Below are 27,853 nucleotides of genomic sequence, written 5' to 3'. Positions count from 1 at the left end.
TAACTTCTTTCCTTTAATCATCTAATGGGGATGGGGGCTGTTGGTCCCTGGAGGTAGAGGTGTGGACCAGCGTGTTTAGTGTATGAGTAAAATGTATAATAAATGAGACTTGTGGTTAGTCTTGTTGGCTCCCCATTATTTTCATTGAGGAACAGGACAAGGTGTAGTCAAACTGACCCCGACTCTTATGCCTCATATAGAGTTCAATCTGATTTAAAACGTGAAATCATGAGGCTCTCCAGTGTAGTCCAGGTTGAGAAATCCAGTCCATTACTGATGGGCTGCTTGTTCTTCCCCATATGAAAGATGCAATATAGACACTATTTGACTAGTAATGTGCTGAAGGTTTTGCAGAAGAATAAATAGTCTCTGAAATGACTGAATTATACATTAGATGATTAATAACTCCATTTTAAGAAAAATCATGTGCCGAGAGAAGTAGGGGTTTTATTTGAACAGAATTACATGCATGGGGGGGGGTCATTTTACTAACCGTCACTCCTGGCTCTCCTCTGTCTCCTCTGGCTCCCCTTATGCCTGGACCACCCTGAAACACAGGCCAAACACACGCTGTTAAAACAGCCCATAGTCAGTGTTTGTGCACCTAGAAAGAGAGTCATGGCAAAGAAACACGCCCCTGCAAAACAAGTATCCCTCAGACTCCCTTAAAACAATGGAAATTAGAGTTCATTAAAAACAATCTAGTAAAGGTGGAACCCTGCAGGTCTTTGATATGAATGGATTATGAATTGGATGGACAGAGACCAACGCTGATCTGCATTGTAAACGGCCCCTCTGAGCTCTGCACTTTAGAGTCTGTGGCTGTAAACCTCGGGCTGACCCCTCTCGCCACAAGGTTCATCCAGGGACAAACTACACACATCTGCTAATCATTGGCTCATTTGGGATACATCCTCTTCCTGTGTTTGCTTAAATAGGCCTCCCATGGGAACAAGGGGGCGACTAGGTAGTTCCTACAGTATTTAGTTAGAGGGGACAGGAGGGATGTTTGGAAGAAGGGCGAGGAATATGAGAGACACACAGATGTGGTAAGTGGTAACGGGATCATCATATGTTTGTTTGACCAGTTTCTATACCAGATTGTATTTTTTCTTAATTTATACCAATGAAAAGTCAAAGCCCACCCAACTGTTGACCGAAGTCTGACGGTTTGCTTTATGATTCAGGAGTCATTAACTTATTTCCTATCAGCATCCATCAACAGTGGAGAGTGAGAGGAGGACGGGCTACAGCAACCAATAACTCTTTGGACTACACATGGTATGTAAAACTTGAAATAAGGTAGACTTTTAAAGCAGAACCCATCCTTTAAATTCTCCTTTTGGCAGCAAAGAGACGGAATTAAACTTTTGCAAAGAATGGACCTGCAGCACTTTTGATTCCAATGCAACTGATTTTGCAATTGTAAATTCATGTTAGTAAAAACATATAGTGTTATTCACAATGATAAATTGTGTTAGTAAATTCAGAAATTTGTCTCTGCAAGTTTTAATACAATTTTGCAAACAATGTGAGCCCATGACTTGTCGGACAAACCCGCAGAGAAACTGAAATTAGCTTCCAACAGCAGCAATACAAATAATTGTGTTTGGATTTTTCATGGGCCTTTAATGGTAATAGAAAAAGGTACACCGCTATCATTTAACTGAGCAATTTGATGCCAACGTTTTGTTTTACAGTTTTTAAACAACACTTGGATCTTGAACAGCATGGCCACAATTCAATCTTAACAAACTGAGATGGCAGGCAGTCTTGTTTTCCTTAATGTCAGATTGATTGCTGAGTGATGTTCGGTATTGAGCGGAGTCTGTGCCAAAGCAGGCGGCACAGATTGCAATTCAGTTGAGGCAATCAATATTATTTCAAACACGAATCAAAGATTTACAAAACTAAAGAGGCCTGCTGCTGTGCGAGACAGGAAAAGAGATGCATCTGACAGTGAGCACGGGCATGTAAATTACTCTCAGGAAGGAATGTTTTGGATGGTGCATACTATGTGTCGAGCAGACTATTGCTGTAGCCATAAATCAGACTGCGGTCTTTTCTGTGTAGATATTCTACAAACAAGAGTACCTTTAATCGGAAAGTTTTGAGCTCCAATAATCTCTATAATCAGATGGCAGTTACTATAGTTTCTTAATCCTTTTTAATAATCTTTTGCTCTACAGCTCATTTACAGTATGTGGTGTGTTTAGACACTGCATCAGGCATCTCCATAGATCCAGGTATTTGTTTGGCTTTCTTCACACTCCTTGGTTCATCAGAGTGAGCAAAGTCTCAGCAGCACAACAACAAATGTTTATACTCTATGTCTCTGTTTTCACAGTCTGCTAGGATTTTGAAAGTTTTGCTGTCTGTAGGAAGCTTGTCTTCCACAGGGGGACTCAATTCATTTATTATGTTAACAACCATCATGTTGTGTTAGCAAGGGGAATGACACTTTCTTTTCATCTTTTCTCAAAACCCCACTGACTATACTGTGCGGTCTTAGCACAGAAGCGGTTATGATTTTGCCATTAAACCATTCATCTACGCCTATATGCTGCAGTTACAATGTGTTTTAAAAAGCCTATTCAATGCCAGCGAGAGAAACAGACACAGGCACAAAGAGAGAGGCATAAAGGGATAACAAATAAAGAGAAAGAGAAAATAGGCTCAGGCGTGTGGATGAAGTGGAGGTAAAACAAAAAATTGAGAAAAGATGAAACAGAAAGACGAATGAGATTTGAAAGCTGGACAGTACAGCTATTGATCTGGTTTGGAGAGAGAACGGCAGACAAAGAGAGAAAAGGAGAAGACAGATGGAGACAACTGAAGCCAATGCACAGTACAGAGAGTGGAACAATACAGAAAATAAATAAATAAATAAGGCTTTACCTGTATCTTAAATATTGTTTTTCCTTGATAACAAATGAAATCTCATGAGAGGATGAGATTACATTTTAAAACAATGTCTTCAAATTAAGCTCAACTATGAGTAGTTTTAATTCTTGAACCAATTTATCTTGCATTAGAAATAAGGGAAGTTTTGGTGGCACATTTTTCATAGCTTCGTGGATATATGCCTCTAGTTTACTGTATGTTTGTGGTACAGGGATGACACATTGAAACGTTAATGAGAACAGAGACAAACGCAAAGATATAGAAAACTAGAAGGGAGGGCTGTGTCCCGTAGACATAATCCTACAACAGAGTAAGTGGATCTGGCTCGTCGGGCAGGGAAGAAAATTGGGGAGGGGATTGCAATCGGCCATGATAAATGGAATCACCATTAAACTCCTTTCTCAATATAGTGGTGTTGATCCACACGGCTCTCAGGCCCTCAGTACCCAAGGGTGTAGACAAGAAACAAAGACAGAACATTAAAGAAGTGAGAGAAAATGAGAGAAAACCAAAGAGATATAGTCGACGGAAAGAAAAGAGAAAGGAATGGAAAATGCAAAGTGGGAGATAGAGAGAGAGAGAAAAAAATGAAAAAGAAGAGAATACACACACAAAGTCAAAGGCTGTAAATGAGCTCATTAACTTGCTCTCATCTCTCGGCCTCTATCAGGTTTTACCTGCTACTGCGTGAGAGGAATACAGCTGCTCCACAAGCTCATCCCTTCTCTCTCTAACACACTGCCACCCAATGAAAACGCCCAAAGATTTGTAATTCTACATTCACAGGTTTTAACATGAAGAAGTCAGTGGCCAAGAGACTAACTGTGTAAAGATAATACATATTGTGTATACACTGATAATGATGATTTGATATAATGTGTCTCTTTGTGGTGGTGGACACTGTTAGTCAGGTATAGATTGGTCACTGCCATTACATTTTGTATTTTTCAACTCTTTAAAAATCTTTGCACAAACATATTTTGTATTGTGCTAATTAATATGTTTTTATGTTTTCTCTGTTATATTATACACACCATTTTACCCCTTTAAAGGAAGGATTATTGAACTGAGCTGGATTACATTGTTTCTTTCCGTCACATTCAATTGTAAATTCCACAACAAGACATTTTTGATGTAGCTGCCAGAGTGGCGTTTTGTCTCTGAAATGTACCAGCACTGTCCACTATTGACAGTACAAACACTTCTGGAAAAAATACAAACTTTTTAATGAGTCAGTCAAAGTGAATAACGGATGTATTCATTCTCCAAACACAAAAAGTCTGTAAATAAATGCATTGAGGTAAATATAACCATGAATAACAGAAGAGACAAAAGATACAGAGCAGGAAAACCAAAGCAGAGAGAAGGAGGTAGACATCTATACAAAGTTCCACACAGATCTGTGGAAAGACAGACGGATAAAAAAAAGAAACAGACATGATCATTGGGGGGTTTCATAGGGATGAATGAATAAGTGAGCTCTTACAGGGGGTCCGGAAGGTCCTGGAGGTCCTTTGCTGTCCTGGGAGCAGGTGCAGGCATGAGGCATGGAGGGGCACTGCTCCTCAACTCTCTGAAAACACACAGAAATACATGAGGTGTACAGTGCACTTGGTCTGTATTCAGGTAAGACGTGAGCTGTATCATTTAAAACTTCACCCACGTACATCTGGAGCTTGCAAACAAAAAAGATAGCGATGGTAAAACATGCTTGCCAGCTTGTCTCTGGATCAGGTCTTTGACTCCCAACTGTCTGAGCTTCTGTACTTGTGGTACAAAACAAATCAGTGTTTGCTTCGTCCCCCTGACAACTGATAGAATATTTCATCCAAAGAAAACTTTAAGCCAGGGAGTTACAACTCAGGGTTATACACAGGCTTCAAAAACGTAACGTGAATCCAATCCTTTGCTTTTAAAATACTGTAAAAAGGGTAAATTAACTGAGGATCCATATCTCCATTGTATTTTTTGAATGCCATCTTATTAATGACCTGGGTGTGAAAGTGTGTAAAGAAATTGACATTATATTTAAGGAAAAACTGTTCCTTGAACCTATTTTCTGCGTTCTTGCAATAAAATCAGCAGCAGTGAGCGTTAGCCCCTCCTCACTGAAGCAGCTTGAGGTGCTTCATTTTAGTGATAAGGAGATGTGTTCTTCTTCAGTGGTTTTCAGACTCTGTCCCTATGGTTCCGCATTGGATTCGGAGTGTTATGGAACTTAATCCTTTAGAAGCTATAAGCTTCTGGCTCAAGGACAAACCTTTTAAGTTTTTCTCACATCTGGGACCCCTTCCTGGACTATGTTGTAGATGACAGGGGCACAGGCCCTTCGAAGTGTTCTCCACGGACTAGCATGGACTGAGATCTCGAGGTACTTTTCCATGTAGGCCTTAAAATGTAATCATTATGCCTGATTACCATCGTCATACATAATTGTTTAAACCTTCTGTCTTGTTTTTGTTTTTTTATTCTCACGTAGGTGGACAAAACATTTAAAAGTTAGTAATGCTGTCCAATACCACCCGCTAACTACGGCCAAACAATTACCACACAATGGAATCAAAACTTTTACAAGTGTCAACAAAAAGGTTTCAAATACATTGCTTTAATGAGGTGTACTTAATTCACTGGTAACTCAGTGTATCTGTTTGTTGTGTGGGTATGGTTTATGCCTGGGGCGTTAACTGATAATTGCTGCTTATACACAGAATGTGTGTGTGTGTGTGTGTGTGGTGAGAGGACAGGTTACAGTTTCTTACCAATGCTGGCAGCTCGCAACACTTATCTCTGCCGGCCCATGATGTACTGCAGATGATGTCAAACATCTGGAGCTGGAACTGTAAACAAACACAACACACACACACACACACACACACACACACACACACACACACACACACACACATGAATACACTTACACACACACACACACACACACAAACCAATTCCCCTAAACACTGCAATTACAATATTATCAGTTAACACATTTCAAAATGCAGAAGTAAAATAGAGGCAACATTACAAATGGAATATTAATCTTGTCATCGCTCTGACTCAAAGTTTATCATCACGTCTGAATAAACAGCCCACTGACATAAAACACTGTTTTCATTAGAAGGGCAGTTTCTTGTATCTACATTTCTAACCCCATATGAAACCCGACGTTTCATTAGTCTAACATTTAACAAAGATCCATATCAAACTTAATACACATACATATATATATCACAGATATATAAGCTATTGAAAACTCCCACTTGGACTTAATGACTGTTTTATCTAGGAAGTTAAATACATGCTGACACGAACACACGATTCGGCTAGTGGGCGCTAACTGTTTGTTGCTATTATAATCTTCATTACTTTATTTCAAGAGAAGGCTTCTGTATGGAAACATTGTACGTGGTTTGGTCAGGTTTGACCCCTGTTGGGTTAAGAAAGGTGCAGAAGTGTCTGCCGCTCAGCTCTATCAAATGTCATATCTAAGATTGTACGGAAATAAATGGAAATTTGATTCAAATGTTTATAATTCCTGCGCTGTGTGAAACAGTCTAATCCTTGTGATTATAGATCTTCTATTACAGCACCAGAGGGGGTCTTAGACTTTAAAAAGCCGGGCAGTCTCAAACGGGAACGCTGAGACCTGAAAGATACAGACTTACTTCAATAGATTCATATAATTGCTAGGCTGTCTGATAATCTTGAGAAAAATGTCACGATAGTCATTATACGATTTCATTTACACATGCTGATGTACTGTCACTATTCAACTCATCACCTGAGCGTGCACAGGCACAGCTGTTATTATGAACAGACACAACACTCCAACCTAAGAGTCTCTAGACGACAAGAAACGTCGCTTGTTATGGAGCTTAAAACAAAGGAGTTCTTCAACTTAAGACTTCACTTCTGGACAACTGAAAGTACAGACATTAAAGTAGAAAGAACTGGCAGCAGGTAAAGCTACCATTATGGTTTCATTTTCTAACGGATTACTTTCTGCAAAACCCTTTCCAAACATGACAGACACAAAATATCTTTGAAACCATCACCGGCCAGCAAAGGACAACATGGTGAGAAGTGAAGAAAATGTCATATTTTCTTTATATTCCTTCATAAAAACTTCTTCATGCAGCATTTTTCCAGCTGATAATTTTCTTTAGAACAGCTAAGACGAATAAATGTAATAATAGCGGCGCTCAGTATATCCAGAAGCACAGGCTATCTCACCTTCCCCTCTGCCTGCATGTGCCAAAGGTTTTTGAGTGCTTGTGGTACTTAAAGGGTAGAGCACAGCTAACAAAGTATATGTAAAGCACTTTGAATATTTTCAATTGCAATAAATAAACTAAACTCCCCCTAAGTAACTCACTAAAATGTTTTGGGATATTAAGGGTTGCCTTGCTGACTGATTGTTGCAATCAATGCACAGGGGGCAATTATAAACAGCCAGATTTAAGCAGAATTTCATTTGGTCTCTCTGTAATTGTGGTTTACACCATACAGACCTGCGGTGGGAAGAAAATATTAAAAACAAGCATTTATTTCAATAAATGAAAACAGATTATGAAATAAATTCTGGCATGTTGCTCTCACTGGAAGATTTCTTGATTACTCCAACTCTCCCATATTCTACTGCCCTGATAACCTTCTTATACTTCTTTTCACATTTCCATGACCAGTGGGAACCCTGAACATACAGGTATGCAATCACCTTCTATTCAGAGTACACTTAACAATGATGCAGACAAGAATTCATACTGACTGGAGCAGAGTTGTCCCGGCTGCCTCTGGACTGAACCATCCTTCCGAGGATCTCCACTCCATCAGTGGTAATGTTACCAGCAGCACTGACGGATTTCTCTCCGACCACAGAACAATCTAACACCACCTTCACAAACGTTTTGCTGACGGTTACATGGAGCTGTATGGGAGAGAGAGAGAGAGAGAGAGAGAGAGAGAGAGAGAGAGAGAGAGAGAGAGAGAGAGAGAGAGAGAATAAAGTGCATAAGATTAGAGTATTTTGTCTCAATAGCTAATCCTTGTTTAATCTGAATTAGCCATCAGTATGCTCTTAAATATATAACTAGAACTACGAACCCAATAGATAGAGTAAAAAAACTGAGTTTTAATATCATGTTAAGAGTCTGTGATCAGCAAGAATATAAAACCTGTTGTGTGTATGTGCACCAACAACAATAGGCCACCTCTTCACATAATCACAATGACAATGGGTTCCTTTGCTAGTGTGGGATTTTTATAAACGAAGGTTAAAAGCATCTAAGCACACAAATTGGGCCGTCCAGTCCTGAGTGCCTGTGAGCTTAAACTGCCTCCTTAGAGGAAAAACCACTGGCAGTGCCGTGAACTGTGAAATTCAACTGGTCACATGGTTATTGAGAAAAGAGGGCTGCACCCTGGTGAAGGGTAGTCATAAAATAGACTATTAGCATCCCCACGTTAACCATTAAGGGTGGTTTTCCATCCCTCTTTCACACCCTCAATAAAAATATGCATGCACTGTAAATTATAGGAACATGAATGCATGCTGCTGCACATACACCTAGACAGACAGACAGACAGACAGACAGACACAGAGACACACACACACACACAGCAACAAGGTGCAGCTAATGTGGAGTTAGACAAAGTTCATATTCAAGTGTCAGTGCCCATTCCTTGGCAGACGTGTGGACGGCTGCTCTATAATGACTTTCTGTTCTCATCCTCCATTCTGCACACTTCACTGGGCATGATGTGTGTGCGTGTGCGTGTGCGTGTGTGTGTGCGCGCGTGTGTGTGTGTGAGAGAGAGAGAGTTTGAAAGCAGGTGTGGCCTGTGTGAATTCCAGGCTAATGATAGGCTTAGACACTTAGGCTGTAGTTGTACTTGTGATATAAAAAATGATAAATCCTCTGAGGTGCAGGCATTTTGCCGGTACCTTTTGGCATCTAGTGATTGAAGAGAAGGTCTAGGGCAGGGGTGGGCAAACTTTTTGACTTGCGGGCCACAATGGGTTCTAAAATTTGACAGAGGGGCCGGGCCAGGAGCATTTGGACACTCAAAGTAATTTATCAAACCTGGAGATTGCGTCTGTTTTTTATACATTTCAATTGAAGGTGCAAAGTTAAAGAAATCAACATTTACTGGAAAAAGATCAATGGAATCACTTTCAACATTCAAAACATATTGTTACCCAACGAAATACTCAAGCTCAATAATTTCTAATTGTTTTAAACCCCGCAAAATAATGGACGGATTGTCCTGAGAGATAGACTGTATTAAATATCCTGCCTGCAGCAGAAACTAGAAAGGGGACTTTAAATTGAGAGCGATGTGTGGCGTGTTAATTGAGCTACTGTACCGCTGCTGTGCGTAAATGCGCACATTGCTCTTAATTAAAAGACGCTCCTCCAAACTTTCCATATGCATTTTTTTAATAACACAATTTTTCATAACACAATTTTTCATAACACAATTTATGTGTCCTGCAGCCAGTAGCTTATCATAACCATTGTCAGAGTGCTGCTCAGCCATGAACTTTTTGATGGTATCAGTCGGCTGCTGCATGAATCCATGTGAAAGGTTTGCTAAATAGAACAACAACAGAACTAATGACAAGTGGAAGTGGGTCAGATAGCAAGTTAAGATGGAATACAGAGATATTTTGAGGCAGATAGTAAGAGACGAGCTATTCTTTCCTTTTGAATCTATCCAAATGTAATCATTTGAGGCTCATACACTCAGGACCTTTCAGAAAGCAGGTCCTGAGAAACTCACATTTCAGTGGGAACAGTGTTGTTGGTCTCCCTTTTTTGCCAGCGCATCAAAGTCTGGAGTTAGTTTTGTTGTGGCAATTCTCAGGATAGATCTGAGGTGTTGGTCAGTTAACCGGGATCTGTGACGGGCTTTGTTGATGTTCATGACGCTGAAAGTCTGCTCACACACGTAGGTCGAGCCAAACAATGCCAGCATCTTCTGTGCCGTCCTCCGGAGGTTTGGAAACGTGGCTTCGTTAAGTGAAGCGTAAAAGTCATTCAGTTTAAGAGACTTGAACTTCTCCTGTGAGACGGAGTCAGACTGAAGATCGATCAGCTCCAATTGCAGCTCATGCGGTGCTGTTTCGGGGTCTTGTGACAGGGGACAGGACACCAGCTGAAGTGACTTGTCAATTTTTTCAAAATCAGAGAACCGACGGCAGAATTCTCTGTGCATGTCGTCCAGTGATGTGCAGTATTTCTTCACATTTCGCGTGGCCTCTTTCTGCATGGCCAGTGTGGGAAAATGAGCGAAAGATTTGTTTGCCATTTGCCTGGAGAATAAAATCAGCTTGGATTTGAAGGCTCTCACATTTGTGTACATGTCGTGCACAAACTGATCTTTCCCCTGCAGCTTAACGTTCAGCTCATTCATGTGTGACAATATGTCCACAGCAAACGCAAAGTCACAAAGCCAGTCCGTGTCGCTCAGCTCAGGGAATTCGTCGGATTTCCCCATTTGCTCCAAAAACGAGCGAATCTCCTCTTTGAGCTCCCACACTCGTTGACACACTTTCCCCAAACTTAACCAGCGGACACGAGAGTGGTAAAGTAAGTCCTGGTGATCCGCATCGGTTTCCTCTAGGAACGTAATGAACTGACGGTGATTAAGTCCCCTTGCTCGTATGAAGTTAACAAGTTTTACAACTGGATCCACGACATGATTAAGCTGCAATACAGACTTACACAGAGATTCTTGATGAATGATGCAGTGAAGAAAAATAACATCCTGGTCAGGGTTTTCTTCTTTCACTTTATCCTGGATTCTTTTCAGCAGCCCAACGTTTTTTCCCGTTAAATTTGGCGATCCATCCGTGGTGACATTGGCAAGTTTACTCCAAGGCAGCTTCATTCTCTCGATGACAGCAGACACCTGTTCATACAAGTCCTCTCCTCGCGTTTTCCCCTTCAGCGATTCCATGCTCAAAAGCTCCTCCGTTATCTCAAAACTGTCATTAATCCCTCGGATAAAAATTAGGAGCTGAGCAGTGTCTTTTATGTCGTTACTTTCATCCAGTGCTAGTGAATATAACTTAAAGGACTCCACCTTTTTGTTTAACTCCCTGACTATATCTTCGTCAATCAGTTCCACACGGCGAGTCACTGTCCTGCGTGATAAACTGATTTTTTCAAACTTGCCTTTGCTCTCCGGACACAAGAGCTCTGATGTCTCTACCATGCATTCTTTCAAAAACTCGCCTTCGGAGAAAGGCTTGCTAGCCTTTGCTAATTTGAATGCCAGCAAAAAACTTGCCTTGGTGCTTGACTCTTGAATCGCAGTTTGTCGGTGAAAAAAATTCTGCTGAGTCTGTAAATTAGCTGCCAACCTCTGAGCAGTAGCCGCCCGTTCTTGTGCTGACTGCTTGCTAGCGTAGTTAGCATGCTTCGTAGCAAAGTGACGGCTGATATTGTACTCTTTGAAAACTGCAACCGTTTCTTGGCATATCAGACATACAGCCGTTGATCGGACTTCAGTGAAAAAATATTTTGTTGTCCACTCCTTTTAAACACTCGGCACTCAGTGTCCACTTTTCTTTTCTTTGGTCCGCTCATTTTTACCGAAGGGCGGAAATGGCAGCAGGAAAGTTACACTCCAACAAAGATCAATGTGTCTACTAATGTGCCATCTATTGGGGAAACGAGGGTATTGCAGGGGAAAGGGTGAAAAAGGGAAATGAATGAGGTTTTTACACATCCATGGGTTTTTACTATAATTTGGACAAGTTCGGCGGGCCGGATTAAAAAGTCTAACGGGCCGTATATGGCCCGCGGGCCGTAGTTTGCCCATGTCTGGTCTAGGGCATTGTCTATGATGTATAAATGTATATGTTTCTGTGAGTGTGTGTGCATGTGCGTGACCCTCCTTCAGAGTACTTCCATTTACTCTAGCAGTGACTCAGACTTATTTACAGTCTGGAAGAAGTTTATTCTTGAAAATGTACTATTTGAAACATTCCTCTGCTTTATGAAATGTGAACAACCTTGCAAACAGCAGCAGGCATAAAACAATATGTTATTTATTTTCGAGCAACTGCTTTTTTGGGGGCTTCGCATAATATACTATTACTGTCTAACATAGTTAATAACTCCTTTTAGAAAATGCAAGTCAAATGAACTCCTTTTGAAAAATGTTCTATACGGTAAAAGAAACAAAATATTTCCCACTGTCTGTCGACATATATGAACATGTACAGGTTGTGGACATGATACAAGAAGGGAAAGTGTTTCCAGTCAACTATTACTTGCCTTTTTTCCTGTACAATATGAAAATCAACATCTTATATCTCACAGTTAACACCATGGGAATAATTATTGTAATAGCCTATGTTATAAATGGTAATACAGATGGATTTGAGAACTCTGCACTACATTACCATGCACTAATAATGTGACCCTGGTGAAAATAAACAGTAATGATGATAAATTACTTAATTCCACAAAGTAAAAAGTATACACTGCAGTGAAATTAATTAAGGACAGTGTTCTTAAGTTGAACATGCTTAAAAAGCCCCGAGGCTGACAGGCGACAAACCTCAAAATTGAGACTTGGTATAAGTTTTTGTAGGCCAGCATTCATAACAAACAAAAAAAGCCCATACTAATCAACAGTATTTTCCTGTGTGTGCGCCTGTGTTTACAATATGTGCTCCTCCTGTAATTCCGCAATATTTAAACAAAGAACCCTACACTGATGCTTTAACAATGGGTACAACTTTATAAACTTATTTTTGCTGTGTGTGTGTAAATTCCTGTTAAGTCTAATTTAACAAAACAAAAAAAGCCCTGACCACAAAAAATGAGGCTCAAATACAAGAAATATCAGTAGCATAATGTGTTTTACTCTCTGCTGCTCTTGGCATCTCAGATGGCTGACAGGAACCTACAGTATCCACAGCTCATACTGCCAGCACAAGAAGAAGTAGCCTCAGAAACACACAGCCTTGTATTTTTATCGAATGCTACTGCTGCCTTACACATCAACAGCATCATTCTCTAATTTAAAGCCTCTTGCTTGTTTGCCTCTGTCAGCAGATGCTTTGATGAATAATCTTTCCTTATCCTTTTTAGACAAATTACCTTTTATTTTCTAAACCACTGACTACCTTATCTCTGTCATGTTGTACATATGACTTTGTAATAATCTCACAAATTGATTAGCAACTCTGTTGTACTTTGATAGTAAAACAATCAACACAAAACGCTGAGCTATCAATTTAACTTTATCTTTACTGAATATAAATGTCAAAACAAGAAAAAATCAACACAAAAGAAAAAGCGAAAGGTGTTTTTAATGCAAAATGTTAGACGATTTAGACTTTCTTAAATGATTTTATGCTCTGGACATATTTATCGCTCAACGCAATTACTCAACGTCATGACAAAATAAAAAACATTTTTTTAAGCATAATTTATGGCAAATTCCAAGCAGAATCCGCATATGCACTTTATCTCACCTCTTGGTAACGTCTAAACACAAAATGAAGATGTGTCTCTGATATAATGATGGAACTGGAAAGTTGGCGCGCAGACAAACACACACACACACACACACACACACACACACACACACACACACACACACACACACACACACACACACACTTAAACTGTTATGGCAGTTTTTAAACATGCTGTGTGAGATAATGTGGGTTGAAGTAGATGAGGCTATCAGTATTTCTGCTGACTCAGCTTTCTCTGACCTGCACTTAAAAATGTGCGTGCATGCTCGCTTATGCGTGCTTGAAAGAGTGTGTGTGAGTGTGTGTGTGCATACAATGTGCTTTTTGTATGTGATTGGCTGCTTGTAAAGCTTGTATGATTGTTTGAGCATTTACATACATGCAGATATGTATACACCCTCTCTTGAGTGTTTTCTCTTTTCCCATCCTCTCTAGTCAACAAGATCTGCACAATCGACCCTATAATGCTGCGTTCAATTTGATGGAGAAAACTTTTTAACTAACTATCCACAAACGGCTCTTTTATCTTTAAACCAAAGTTAGCTTCTTCTGCCCCAGAGTCTCTGTGAGATGACCACTCCTTAGGCACAGATGTATTGTTATGTGTATCACAGCTGGAGACATTTGACAGTGTTTAATGACTAACTTGGAACATGTGAGGTGTTTTTTCGACAGCAGTCACAATAGAAAATAGAAAGGTGCAGATCTCTGCCAATCTCACTAAATTGTCCCTCTCGGCTCCCCTTACAGTCAAGATGGCGGCAAAGACAACAAAAACAGGTGTTTTATTCATCTTGTATCATGTCTAACTTTAGTGGATCATAACATATCAGGTATGGAATTTTTCTGAAGAATCTCCATTTCAACTTTTCTATGGATGTCAGTTTCTGAGCCAGAACAAAGCCCAAAATGTGACCTGCAACAGACTAGTTACCGCTTGTCTTTAGCTACTGAAGCAGTTGTTGATTATTTGCAGCCCTTACCGGCTGGTTCAGAGAAGTGAGGAGTCCTCACAGGCTTACTTACGCCTGGCGAAGATAATAAGTTTAGCTCTCTATCTCTGCCCCTGATATTTGTGGAAACAATTTTAATGATGAATATGTTTTTAGAAACTTCTGCAGTGTTGACAGGCAACTCAAACATAATTCCTCTAGTTGAATAAGAATAAACTCTTAAAAGCTTTTACAATTATTATTGTAAATATATTCCAAACTACTGTAGGCAAACATTTTACGTTTCACTTTGCAGTGTATGCTTCTATCTGGATTCATCATCAAGCTGTTAATCGTCAGGAAAATAGATCCAACCACCATATGACTTTTTCGGCCACATAGTACCGTCTCTTCTTTTCCTTTTGAAAACAAACACAGAGTCAGTCATCTGAAATCTGTCACTCCAACAGACACAACACATTTATTTATAGTTGCTGCTTTCTCCATTATCACTTCTTCTCCTTTCCAAAAAAGCTCCCAACATTCATGGAAACAGCTTTATAATAATCATTTATGGGCAAATTAATTAGCTGTGAATTTTGAATTTCACTCTGTGAATGAGTGTGAGTTGGAAAGCTCAAGAAGCACTGGTGCATATGTCCTGAGTGTACATTTTTACAGCACACAAGGACAGCTTTAAGTGCTCTATAACATTTTTAATGTGAGGCATTTAATCATTTTGGGGGATACGGAAATGGTGTTTATACACTTGTATAAGTATATTATGGCTGTGAGCAATATGTGAGCTGAACATCACTTTCACTTCTCCTTTCTTTGTCTACATGTCTCTCTATTTGTTTCTATATTTTTCTGTCTGTATTCCTCTTTGTGTCTCAAGCTCACTGTCATATCCATTTCTTCCTCTGCTCTCCCTCCTTCACCTGTTTCTGTTTTCTGTGTTTCTCTCCGTTTGTGTGTCTGTGTGTATGTTTGCTAGACGGTGACAGATCCTGCTGGGTACTCCTGCTTTCACACGAGGTGTCTTGATATGGTAATCCCTTTATAACTGACAAACAAACATGCACACGCACACTGGACGCTCCTCTTATTCACTTGTCATCCTGTCTAAGCAGAGACAAACACTTCCTCTGGTCAGGCAGTCTGTTCCCTCTCTCAACAATGTCATGTTCTCCAGCAGAAAGACAAAAAACAATGGAGAAGACAAAAAGGCACAGAGAATGACAGACAGCTACTCCCTGACATGTTAAGAATTGAGATAAAGAAAGACACAGAGTTGGTGGGCTGGTTGTTTTTAGCAAAAATCTTTAAAGAGTTTCAGGATATAAAGTACACAAGAGCAGCTTTACAGCAAAAACAACATGTCTATAAAGACTTTGCCTGGACCTAATTTTCAAGTCAATTTTCCATCCATTTGTCAAGCAAATGTTACACACTTTGAAAATGTATGTGTGTGGAGCGAGAGATTAGCCGGAGAATCGGAGCAGCGGGGGCGGTACAGCAGTCGCTTTACCGCACCGTTGTAACGAAAAGAGGGCTGAGCCAGAAGGCAAAGCTCTCGATCTACCGGTTGATCTTCGTTCCTACCCTCACCTATGGTCATGAAGGCTGGGTCATGACCGAAAGAACGAGATCACGGGTACAAGCGGCCGAAATGTGTTTTCTCAGACGGGTGGTGTCTCCTTTAGAGATAGGGTGAGAAGCTCAGCCATCCGTGAGAGACTCGGAGTAGAGCCGCTGCTCCTTTACGTTGAAAGGAGCCAGTTGAGGTGGTTCGGGCATCTAGTAAGGATGCCACCTGGGCGCCTCCCTAGGGAGGTGTTCCAGGCACGTCCAGCTGGGAGGAAACCCCGGGGAAGACCCAGGACTCAGGTGGAGAGATTATATATCCTCACTGGCCTGGGAACGCCTCGGGATCCACCAGTCGGAGCTGGAGGATGTGGCCCGGAGAAGGGGAAGTTTGGGGTTCCTTACTGGAGCTGCTGCCCCCAGGACTTTGAAAATGTAACAAAACAATACAGGGAAGTGTCCATTTCCACCTGCTGAAGTAAATACACATTCTCAACAGTGTGACTAATTCAAAGAAGGAGTCCGCTAAAGGCCCTGTCACACATATCCATATGACAGAAACGTATGCCGGCGCATACGAAATATCGGCAATAGATTGATATAATGAAGGGTAAGTTGTGATCGTTCGAAGGACGCAGACGTTACGCCAAACACGCCAGACATACGGCCCTGTCACACAGTTCTGTATGGCAGAAACATGCCGGCGTATATGAAAAGTAGCTCAAAATGTGTCAGAGTCCAAATACGTCCAACTTTTCCACAGCAGTGTTGTAGCTGACGTATACATAACGAATACATAACTAATTATTATACGCATGTCAAACATTGATAGCTTATCACTTACTTATTTAAAACAGTATCAGAGCGTCTGGCCAACGGAGCTGGAAAAGTGCCATCTGGTTCACGTCATGCTGATGCTGGAGAACGGCTAACATGCTGAACGCTAGCTGTACTGTAGAAACACTGTTTAATAAGTTACTCCTGTCGTCAGGCATAATGTTAACATAGGGTAGGAATAGGTTATCCACTCGTTATCAATACATTGGCTGTAGGATTCACCGTCAGCCGACGTAGCCTTTATCTAATGTTCTTCTAACGTAGTCACGTAGGAATTTACGTAGGTATTTACGTAGGTAAATATTCACGTATGTCTAACGTCACGTAACGTCTGCATATCTTATGAAGCACACGTCGGGTACGTCCGGTAATTTTGAACAAGCTCAAAACATCAGCAGTTGAACAACGCACCCCAGCGTAACACAGCGAGCTCTTAACGAATACTACTTGTACCTTACCTTATATCTACGTACACCAGCGTGTTGCCGATATTTTGTTTACGCCATGCATTTGTTGGGCATTCGTCTGATACATTTTGTATTAGTAAGTGATGCTCATCAATAGGTTAGACATACGTATCTGTATATGTTCACTTTTCCAATCCGATGAAAAGTTGGATGTATTTAGACACATTTTCGTATGCGCCGGCGTACGTTTCTGCTATGCAGATATGTGTGACAGGGCCTTAAGACAAAATAATCTATTATTATTCGGCAAGTTGTTGTTATTTGTTTCATGCAAAAGTGTTTTGTAATGTGAATTTGTCATTCACTGGGCATGTTGAGGCCAAACCAATATTAATATTTATTCAGTTGAGGCATTTGCATCCCTATTTATTGTTTTAACAAAACACTTTCTCATCTCAAGTGAGCAGAAAATTGACTTTTAAAAACTTGCAATTTCCATTCAGACTGACTAATTTGACTCAACATGATTTACATAAATATATTTGGAAAGAAGCCCAGTGATTGCGGGAAATGTGAAATGTCTTTGTCAGATAATCAGTTGGGGGGACAAACTAATATCTTCCCTGGTCTGAGGTGACCAAAGTAATAACAACAAAATCATGGGAACTACCACCTGCCAGAGATTGTTGCCTTCTCTAACGATGTCTGCAGTGTGTCTTCTATAAACTTGGTTTATACTGTGTATTCATCAAATGCACGTTGTTTACAGTGTTACATTCCTGTCATTTATGTGGCATTGATTACATGTTTGAAAAAAGGGCTATGGTATTAATTAATCCACTGAATTTTTAAACAATTTAGTAAATAAGCAAATGTCAAAAATAATGACAAATGTCCACTATAACTTCAGCATTTACAGAGAGGTCTTAAAGGGAAATTAAATGTGTAGTTTCACTCCCACTCCGTGCACTCAACTAGTTTAGGAAAAAAAGCAATTGAGAGTAGGAGGGAGAGACAGAAGAGGGAGGTCTATCATCACCTGCACACACACACACACACACACACACACACACACACACACACACACACACACACACACACACACACACACACACACACACACACACACACACACACACACAGCGGTGTTGACAGGTCAAGAGAAAATAATTCAGCCAGAGAGCTGCTGGAAAACCACCTGAAAGGCTCCAACACTTCAAAAACATCAAAATACATTTGATCTTCCTTATTTTCGTCTCTTTCTCAACGGTTTGTCAGGAAGCTTCCTGCTCAACATTTGTCTGAAAAACTATCACGTACCACCCAAATACTGTAATGATAGTTTTCCTGTCATGTAAGACTGAAAGCTGATGTGTATGCAAACTGGCACATACACAGTCCCTGTGGGACTGAGCATTAAAACATTTGCATCTAATTACGTTACAATATATTTCATTAAAAATGCTTACATATTCTGACCAGCAGCTTAACACCTCTATCTATACTGTATATAATGACATGAAACCGATGCAAGTACATTAGCATACAATTACGTCATTTTCTTTCCTTTATAAATGACTGAAAATAATTAATCCGTTTTATCATTCAAGTAATTTTTAGCACACATATATTGAAGACTAACCTTGTGGAAGCTGCCATGGAAGATTCTTTTGATTTCAGTTCCTTCAAAGGCGACGGTCTGGAAGTCTCCTTTGTAGTCGTAGTTGAAGAACGTCAAGGTCTTTCCAGAGTCTGTGGGGGGGGGGGGGGGGCAGACAAAGAGGTGGTGAGGGGGGATATTATAGGGTTGATGTTCACATCGAGCAGAAACTTGCCTTGTACACATTATTGTCTCTGTCTCCTGCTATTAGACTCCAATAAAGATCTGGTTTGTTACACAGTGAACTACCTGGGCTGAACAATATTAGCAACAAACCACTTGATATTTGTGCTGCTCTGCTGTTTGTCTGCATTCCATAGAAAATTAAGAATTATTTTATCATTGGAAAAATCTGAACTTTAAAGAGTCGTTCAGAAATCCAAAATATATTGTATGTAGCGCTCTGATCGTGCTATATTCTTATGTCTTTGATTTTGAAACAGTAGCCTTCTGTTGTTGTTGTTATTTAGCCTTTCTGAGGCTATTGCATGGTTAAATCAATTAATGTTATTATATGAAAGAAATTTCCCCCTCACATCTTTTAACTGCTTCATCCTGGCGCCTGGCCTGGGTGTCGGACTAACTGGGTTCTTTGCTGCTCTGTCATGTAAGTTATACTGCACATTGGCTCCCCAGTGTCAACCCTGTGCAGTTTGTTCTTGTTCTGTACGGTCCCCCGGTCTCAAGTTACAAACTCTGAAGCACACAAGGATCAGCACCTCTAAGTCTGAGGTCATAGTGCTTTCCGGGACTAATGGTGTGTCCTATTCAAGACAGGGTAAATAAGGAGGCCCTCCACAAACAGGAGTGCTCTTATCTTGTCTTTGAGTCTCATTTGTAATTGAGGATACCAAGGTAGCATGAGAACTTTGCTCATTTATAAAAAGGTACATTATATTGGATCAACAAATGAGTGATTTATCTCCAGGCGCACTGGTTATTGGAGACATGCAGGAGCGATTCAAACTTACTGTCCAGAATTATTCCCACCAATGGCTCGTTGTCCTTGTTGAGGATTTCCCACAATGCAAAGGGCTCCTGTGGGGTCTCAGGAAGTAGGCGGAGCATCATAGAAATGGTGTAGTCAGAGGGTAAACCTTCAGGATGAAGGTACCTGGTGCACACATGAAAGAACACACACACACGCACATACAATGAACTTAGCTTGTGCCCTAAAGGAATGTATCCACGAGGTGTCATTTTCAAAGTGCCTTTGTCTCTTTTCAGCGCAGGTGAATGCTTTTAGAGCCCTTTCGGCTGAGACGGTCTTTCGAATTCCAGCCTCTTTGTGATATCAGAGCATAGTTTTTTTGTGCAGCTGCCTTCGAGCACTTCAGTTTCTAATGATCTCATCTTAAACTTTTCAGAGGGCTTGTCAATGTCACTTTTCACAGACTGAACAATCACAAGAGCAGGAAGCTAAAGTTAAAGGTGGTTGTTCGGTAAAAAACAAGATAAAAGCTCTAAAAATGACAACATAAGAGAAAGAAAAACTTTTGGGAAAGAACATTTGAAGCCAGTGAACGCTACCGTTAAGTGTTTGTATGCACGGGGTTTATACTTCAGTATTTCCCGGTGGTATAGTGCTTGGTAAACCTTAATACCTCTAACCTGCACCTGCAAGCATCTCGGATACATTTGTGTTCAGCTCCTCTTAATTCTATGAAGCCTCTTGTGGTCATTGTCTAAATCTGCAATTTTAAACCCATTTAAAAAAAGACAAGGTGAAATCTTAATGGAACCTGAAGACATGAACTTTAGCACCTTTAATCTTTTATTGCTACTTACCGATTGGGCATGGTCTAATCAAACTAGACAGTATAATGGGTCCTAAAAAGTGTCCTATGTGAGCAATGAAAATTAAATAGAATTCATTCATTCAGAAGAGATATACAGTGTATTTCCATATGTGGAAAGCAGACCATTAATCATCAAGCTTGAGTCTCTAGTTGGGGTGGTTTCTCTGTCGCTCTGTTCAGTTCACACACAGAGTGTGTTCCATGGGAAACTACAGGACATTAAGTGCTTTAAGGCCTTAAAAGAGAATTGTCTGAAAATGGTTTTAATAGTGTTAATAGGCAGCAGAAAATGCAGGGATTTGTGGAAACTGCATGTTTAATACATTACTGCAAAAATCTAATTTACTGAGCTTTCAGTACATTTTGTTTTTATTCAGAAATTCCACAATTTGTAAAAACTGCATTCTCTCTAAGTATTGAAAAAACGTTTAGGCACACATAGTGTATTTACATAAACTCCTCAGCTAAACGTCTCATTTAGAGTCTAGCTACCACATCATAATAATACGGTCTTGCTTTAATATTATTTGAACACAGTAATAGGCTCAAATTCTACAATCTTCAAGATCACTTTTTGTGGTTGTTAGCATTGGGAGCAAGTACTCCTCCCCCGCCACATTCCCACCCGTTGCCTCAGGTCCGGAGATGCAAACACCCTAAAGACCACCAGGACCAAACTCCGGACCTGGGGTGACAGGGCTTTCTCAGTTGCTGCACCCTCACTCTGGAATGCTCTCCCAAAACACATCAGACAGTCAAACACCCTACCATTGTTCAAGCAAGCCCTTAAAACCCACTTCTTCAAGAATGCTTTCCCCTGCTGAACTCCTTCCCCTCATGACTGCGCTAGTTTTAACTGCTCTGTTCTGGTTTTGTTTTGTTCCGCATCTTGTGTGTATAAATGTGTATATATGTTTGTTTTTATGCTTGTACGGAATGTTTCTAAATTGTAAAGCGTCTTTGTGTAACTAGAAAGCCCTATATGAATTAAATTCCTTATTATTATTATTATTATTATTATTATTATTTTTACTAGCAAGTATAACATAGCCCAGGTGTCATGAGTGGGACTTGAACCCTTGTGTCCTAAAAGATCATTGAAACAAAGATTAAAGGGTAAATCAAAAGTCGAGTCATTTTCATTGGCAGGACTGTTAAATAGTTGTGGGAGCCTGTGTGTACTGCTGGCTGATAATTCAAAGTCCTCTGGTGTTTGAGTCCCGCTGACAGTCACCACTCCCCATGTCCAGGAAGGGAGAGTCCCTTAGCAAGCAAACATTGATGGATAAACAGCGGCGTAGGATCAAAATAACTCACTGAAACATAGAAGAGGCTTTCTGTTAAATAGTATTCAACTGGATTTAGCATGCACTGTATTTCACAAACAAAAAGGTGTATGCCTTTAATGATAGAGCTGGAAGCCGGTAAAAATATGATGACAAATTAACACAGAGATATGTTTTGTTATCATATTTGTGATTTCTCAATGAATGTGTCTGTGTGTCATTATGATATGATATCTTATTTATAAGTGTCTCTATGTATTATTTGTTCTCACGTGTCTCTTGCTAAATTGATCTTGATCTCAGTGACGCTTGAACAAATAAAACTGTCACCGAACAAACCATCACCTCCAAATCTGTCGGCTATCACCTATTTTGTATGCTGATGTAAAGCAAGTTTGTGAATGTAAAACAATAACTTGATCAATAGTTTCCTGTCTGCTTTGGGATTACTGTTAGTCTTTGTTTACAGGTTGAATTTATGATTTGTTGTATGAGATGATAAAAAAAAGAAAAATACATCAATGAGAACTGTTAAATTGTGTGTTCGGCTATAACAGAACACTGTGAAGCGTAGGAGGCGACAGAATGGAGGTGTAATCAAGCACAGTAGCCCGGGAAAATCCAGTGTACTATCAGATGACAGCTATGGCGTACAATTTATTTTCTTGCCAAACGGGTTTACTAGAAAATGATCTAAAGAGCGCTTTTGTAAACAGAACAGTGGTCGTACTCACTTGGTGGGCTGCGACACCAGGGCGTCACGATGTAATCTGTAACAGGGGAAGCTGTTGAACGAACCCGGCTCCAGAGAAACTCCAGGTATGGTGCTGTACTCCTTCTCTACGAGGCCAAACTTCTCCATCATACGGAAACCTGCAGGAGACAAATTATCATTACTTTCATCCTCTTCACGATCAGCATCCTCCTTCTCCATGCGATCACTGTAATTATCCATCATTACCGCTAACCATGGCGTGCGGCATCATTATGTATTATTACCATCATCTTATTTAGCTTTTTTCTGACACACTGGTTGGACGTGTGTGATAGTTGTGCAGTGTATTGTGCATTTTGCTTTACCTGCCATTGTGTTACCACTCATCAAAACAGATGGACAAGCTGAAAGACAGAAAATAGTCTCTTAGTTCATCCTTAATATATTTATTTCTCCTTTTTCAAAGACTCTGACTTTTATGAACTCTTTTCCCTCTCTCTGTTATAAACATGAGGTGTTGTTACTCACTGGCGGTTGCAGCCTCACAGACAAAAGTAATGAGCTGTTCTTCTATTTTCTTCACAGCATCCAAATCGTCCACGAAGAAGACGTGCCTATCGCTGGGCTTGCTGGCAATATTCACCAGCTCCCCGTAGTCCGCGTCCGCAAAGCCAATGGCAAAGATGATATAGCCTGAAAATGGAGTTGAACAATATAATCCACTACAAGTTTGAAGTCAGTGGAAAGCATTATGTAGAGTAATGTAACAATTGTTGGAGTTATGGGTTTCAAACTAATGGTTGAAGAATGAGATACCCTATAACATACAGTATATAAAGCATCCAAGAACTGTGAGAGGGAATTGGGATGTGTCCTCTATCTTGCCTTTACTGTACCAACACACACAACTTACCTCATCAATGTCAATGAATCACATACTGTACATCGAGTGTCAATCTTTTTTTAGAACTTTAACAAACTACCAAATATTTTGTTTCCGTGTTTGTTACTCACCATCCATCTGCATCTCCTTGGACACTTTGTTGACATCATCTTGCGAACGTCCATCAGTGAGAACAACCAGGACTTTAGGAACGCCCCTTCTAGCTCCGCCCTCTGGGGTGAAAATAGACTCCTTCACATGTTTGATGGCCCGACCTGAGAAAAGACAGAAAGATCTTGATCCGACAACAATACCAGTATTTCTGCATGTTATAGCTCATATAACCATTTGTTCTTAATATTTATGCCATCAGTATTTTTAAGCAGTGTTTAAGATGCTGCATTTATTTCTACTTCCCAAGTCAGTTAATTCCTGTAAAACTAAACTATACTTGCAGTAATTTAAATGACATAATTAATCACATGGTGTCTGTTTTTTTGGGTCGATAATTTGTTACGTTACACAAATGAAGCATCAGTGTTAGTTTAAGAAAAGCACTGACGCTGCACTTTTGCATTGTCTGATTGGCATCAGCTGTTTCCAATATACTTCATCATTGGCTCATTCACGGCTGTGTGGCCAGTAACGTACAATCATATTCATGCAGGTGTACAGCAGGACATTAAAACCTGACACTTATCGCCGTTAGTCTGCTGATTACATTTAAGCCTGTGCCATTTGCTGACACAGCTCTTTCCACCATCCCGACCTCCTCATTTCGTATTGTATATTTAATGTTCATGTATGTTTATTGAGGATAGATCATCTCTCAGCAGAATCCTCGTAGCTGCTCGGATTATTTGAGAGCTCCGTCAAACAGCAGAGCCTTTCCCCCCAAATCTTACAGTATAAACATTTGTAACAAACGGTCAACGTCTTGATGTAAGCGTCCCTGACTGAACTATAACAACTATAATAAAGGTTTTTGTGATTATCTAACTCAAGCTTTTCAAGCACAGATGTCTTCATTAACAGTCTGAAAGAAATGTGTAGCATGGGCGGTAATGCTTGTGACCTATGCTACAATTTTAATGTACTTGCTCATTTAAAAAAAAAAAACGAGTATTCTTTATTCTTCCCCCGACGTTATTGAAATACATTTTCAAGCCCATAATTATTACGTGACAATAAGTGACCTAAAAAGCTCCTGAAACCAGATTCAGGTAGTCGCTATTATCATTTAAAATATGCCAGGAAGCAGACAATGTACGATGTATTTTAATAAGACATGAACACTAAGAGACGAGACAAAGATGAAAATGTCAAAACCTAGTCTGTCAAAAAAAGTTCAAATTAGATGACCTTTGACAGTGTGCACATCACCTAATAATGGACTTAATCAGTCGATACAATCTGTCTAGACAGCTTTAAAAGGTTTCAACGGCAACACAACAATAAGCAGCCATGGTGGTTTCAATGCATACTTGTCACTGAATTTTATAATGCCTCATTGTGTTGCAAGACACAATAAAATGATAAAAGTCAGTTAGTCATTAGCATGTTAAAGACTAAATCAAAAGGAAATTTCTCAATTATAGTGTATTTTATTCTATTTGTCTCTTGTGAGCTCCCTCCAACCTTCTATATACAGTAGCTATAGTCACTTAAAATAACAGGACAAACTGACCTGCAATGTATCCTTCAAACTGTTAAGTCTTGACACATTCTGTATATAAGCATTAATGTGTGTGCAAATATATAAAACAAATTTGCATGCAAACCGATGAACACAGTCCCCTGATCATCCCACACACAGGTAGGTCATTTCTATTTCATGCCAATTTTTGCATACTGTCCATCATGACTTGCATTAATACTTCAAAAAGCTCATCTACTCATCTCCTCCTGACCTTTTCATAATTAAATGGACAATCACTGCCATTAATCCTCTTAACTCCCTCTGTTCTTTGACGCTCTCTCCTCTCACTCCTCTAGTGTGTTCACCAGTGTGTCTGAGAGGGTGCCGAGTATCAGGGATCTTCATTGTGTGTATTGTGTCTCTGCCTCCCAATTTCTAACCAAACCAAAACCCTCAGACCACATCGCCACCTCCTCCTTCTATTTCTTTTTTTCCCATGGCTGTTAGTGGTGACAAATGATAGAGTGCTTGGCCTGTAAAATGTTTTGTTGTCAAATATCTGACAGTGATACAGTTTCTACACTGTCCTCTGATCACGCTGGGCCAGACTGAAATTACAGCAGCTAGCCAGGCATGAAGTGAGACACAGGACAGAGAGCAGAGGAGACGGGGGATGAGATAGAGGAGGATGGGGTGGGTGGGCAGGTATGAGGCCACAGAGAGAGTAGGGGAAAAAGGTGGAGAAGAAGAAGAAGACGAAGAAGAAGAAGAAGAAGAAGAAGAAGAAGAAGAAGAAGAAGAAGAAGAAGAAGAAGAAGAAGAAGAAGAAGAAGAAGGTCAGATGGGGAAGGGAAGGTACAAAAGGAGGGTGAGAAAAAACAGAAAACAAAACAGAAACATGTAAGTGGATCTTGAGTTCAAAAGCCCATCATCAATCAGCGACCCATTACTTTTTGTGTGAGAAATAATCCATATCAGTTTGGATAGAGCCTCGTGTCTGGAAACAGTTTAAGAGAAAGCAAAAATAGTTGAAAGCGTTGCAGGTGCAATATAATAAAGTAGGAGACCTTTTCTGCCTGCTGTTTTGTGGCTGCAGGTGAAATATTTATGACTAGGAGAAGATTGTGTCGGGGTCATTATGAACAGCAAGAGCTATAAAATCGTATAATCTTTCCTAAGAAATTAATTTGGATAATCAAATGCATTATTGAAACTATACAATGGATTTTGAATGGGTCTAACTGGCTTTTATAGTCAGTGAAACTCATTCATACATCCATTCCTAAACTCATAAAAGACTTATAAACCTTGAAAATTGAATGAGGGTCTCACACAGCTGCATTACTACAGCTGAAGAAGTCAGCCAATGATGCCTCGAATAATCTAATGAGTGAATATATGTCTGCACAATGAAGGATTCAAAGTAACACTACTTTACTTACTGGAAGTCAGTCATCTCCACACATGCACACGGAAATCTTCACATTTGCCCACAAGCACACATTTATTCACAATTCTTCAATCTGAATATAACGTATAAACAGAGTCAGGGATTAGCACAATTACTCATGTAGAGCATGACAATCAATCTGAAAAGACGCACATATTCACTCATATATATATATACACACACACTACAGTATATATACAGGGATTACAGCTACAAAAAATCAGTCATTCCGCAAGCCAATCAGAGACTCACTAATACCTTAATAAATAAATGCATAGTGAAAAGCCAAATCCCAGAATATTGGCTTCAACACCCTGAATCCTTAACATCCTTCCCTCACACTCTCACTATGTGAGGGTACTGAAGGTGGGAAAAACACCAAACTGTTAGGTCTTAAAGAAGGCAGCATCATTTACATAATGTTTATAAAATGAGTATAGAGAAAAGACTAGAAGTTGTTGAATAGTGTGCCATCGAGCAAAGTACTCATCCCCCATAGATACAGTCACGTCACAGTCAAGAGAGTGGGGTTAGTGGGCAGCTCCCAGATGTGAAACGGTGAGCAAATGTGATGCAGGTTGCTGCCTGAAATAAGCAGGTTTAAACAAAATGTTTCAGAATGGATAAATATGATTAAGAAACCCAAATCTACTGTCAAATCCGCTCTGGAGATCACAATGGCTTTGTAACCTACCGGTGGATCTATGCAAAGTTCCGAGCACATTTTAAAATGCATTTTCAATGTGTGTGCTTGGCCCGAGGGTGATAGGACAGAGGATATAAAGTAAGCTAGTCATTTCCAGTAAAAACATTTAAAAAAGGCATTAAAGCTGTGGGGTTTCTTGTTGACTAGCAGTTATATCCACACAGATATATCTGCCAGAGGCTCAAGGTTAAAGAGGCAGAAAACTACAGATTTATATTTGAGGGCTTTGGGGGAACCCAGCGAGGGGCCCTGACGATCTCTAAGTAGAGGGTTGAGGTTTACGAATGAAAAAAAGGGAATATTTTGGGTTTGGAGTGTGAACTTTGGGGTTGTAATGCAAGCGTTAGTCCTGAAAGCCAGAAAAGACTACTGTTTCATCTCTAAATGGACCAGAGGAGTAAGATGTGAGTAGGGAGGTTAAGGTATAGAATATAAAGCTCGGTGTATGTGTAATGTATGGTGTAGTAGCCTATTTGTATAGTTTAGCATCAAGATTCACAAGGAGGGGGAAATAAAACAAAAATATTAATTGAACAGAACAGGAAGTATT

At 40.0% G+C, this 27,853-nt stretch overlaps 1 protein-coding gene across 1 annotated transcript in view; it reads right to left on the bottom strand.

The window, feature by feature from the left end:
• Positions 1-27,853, bottom strand: part of col14a1a (collagen, type XIV, alpha 1a) — a 126,159-nt gene that overhangs the window by 30,764 nt on the left and 67,542 nt on the right. The window contains exons 27-36 of the mRNA XM_029452333.1: positions 23,640-23,783; positions 23,154-23,318; positions 22,991-23,029; positions 22,645-22,783; positions 19,797-19,939; positions 18,808-18,917; positions 7,670-7,828; positions 5,664-5,741; positions 4,391-4,477; positions 494-547 (exon numbers count right to left, since the gene is read on the bottom strand). Of these exons, the coding sequence (XP_029308193.1) occupies positions 494-547; positions 4,391-4,477; positions 5,664-5,741; positions 7,670-7,828; positions 18,808-18,917; positions 19,797-19,939; positions 22,645-22,783; positions 22,991-23,029; positions 23,154-23,318; positions 23,640-23,783 (1,118 nt within the window). The remainder of the gene's footprint in view (positions 1-493; positions 548-4,390; positions 4,478-5,663; positions 5,742-7,669; positions 7,829-18,807; positions 18,918-19,796; positions 19,940-22,644; positions 22,784-22,990; positions 23,030-23,153; positions 23,319-23,639; positions 23,784-27,853) is intronic.

The sequence above is a fragment of the Cottoperca gobio genome, chromosome 16 (assembly GCF_900634415.1).
Source record: "Cottoperca gobio chromosome 16, fCotGob3.1, whole genome shotgun sequence".
Taxonomy (NCBI): domain Eukaryota; kingdom Metazoa; phylum Chordata; class Actinopteri; order Perciformes; family Bovichtidae; genus Cottoperca; species Cottoperca gobio.
Note: the sequence above shows the minus strand (reverse complement) of the source record. Positions and strands in the feature narration are given on the sequence as shown.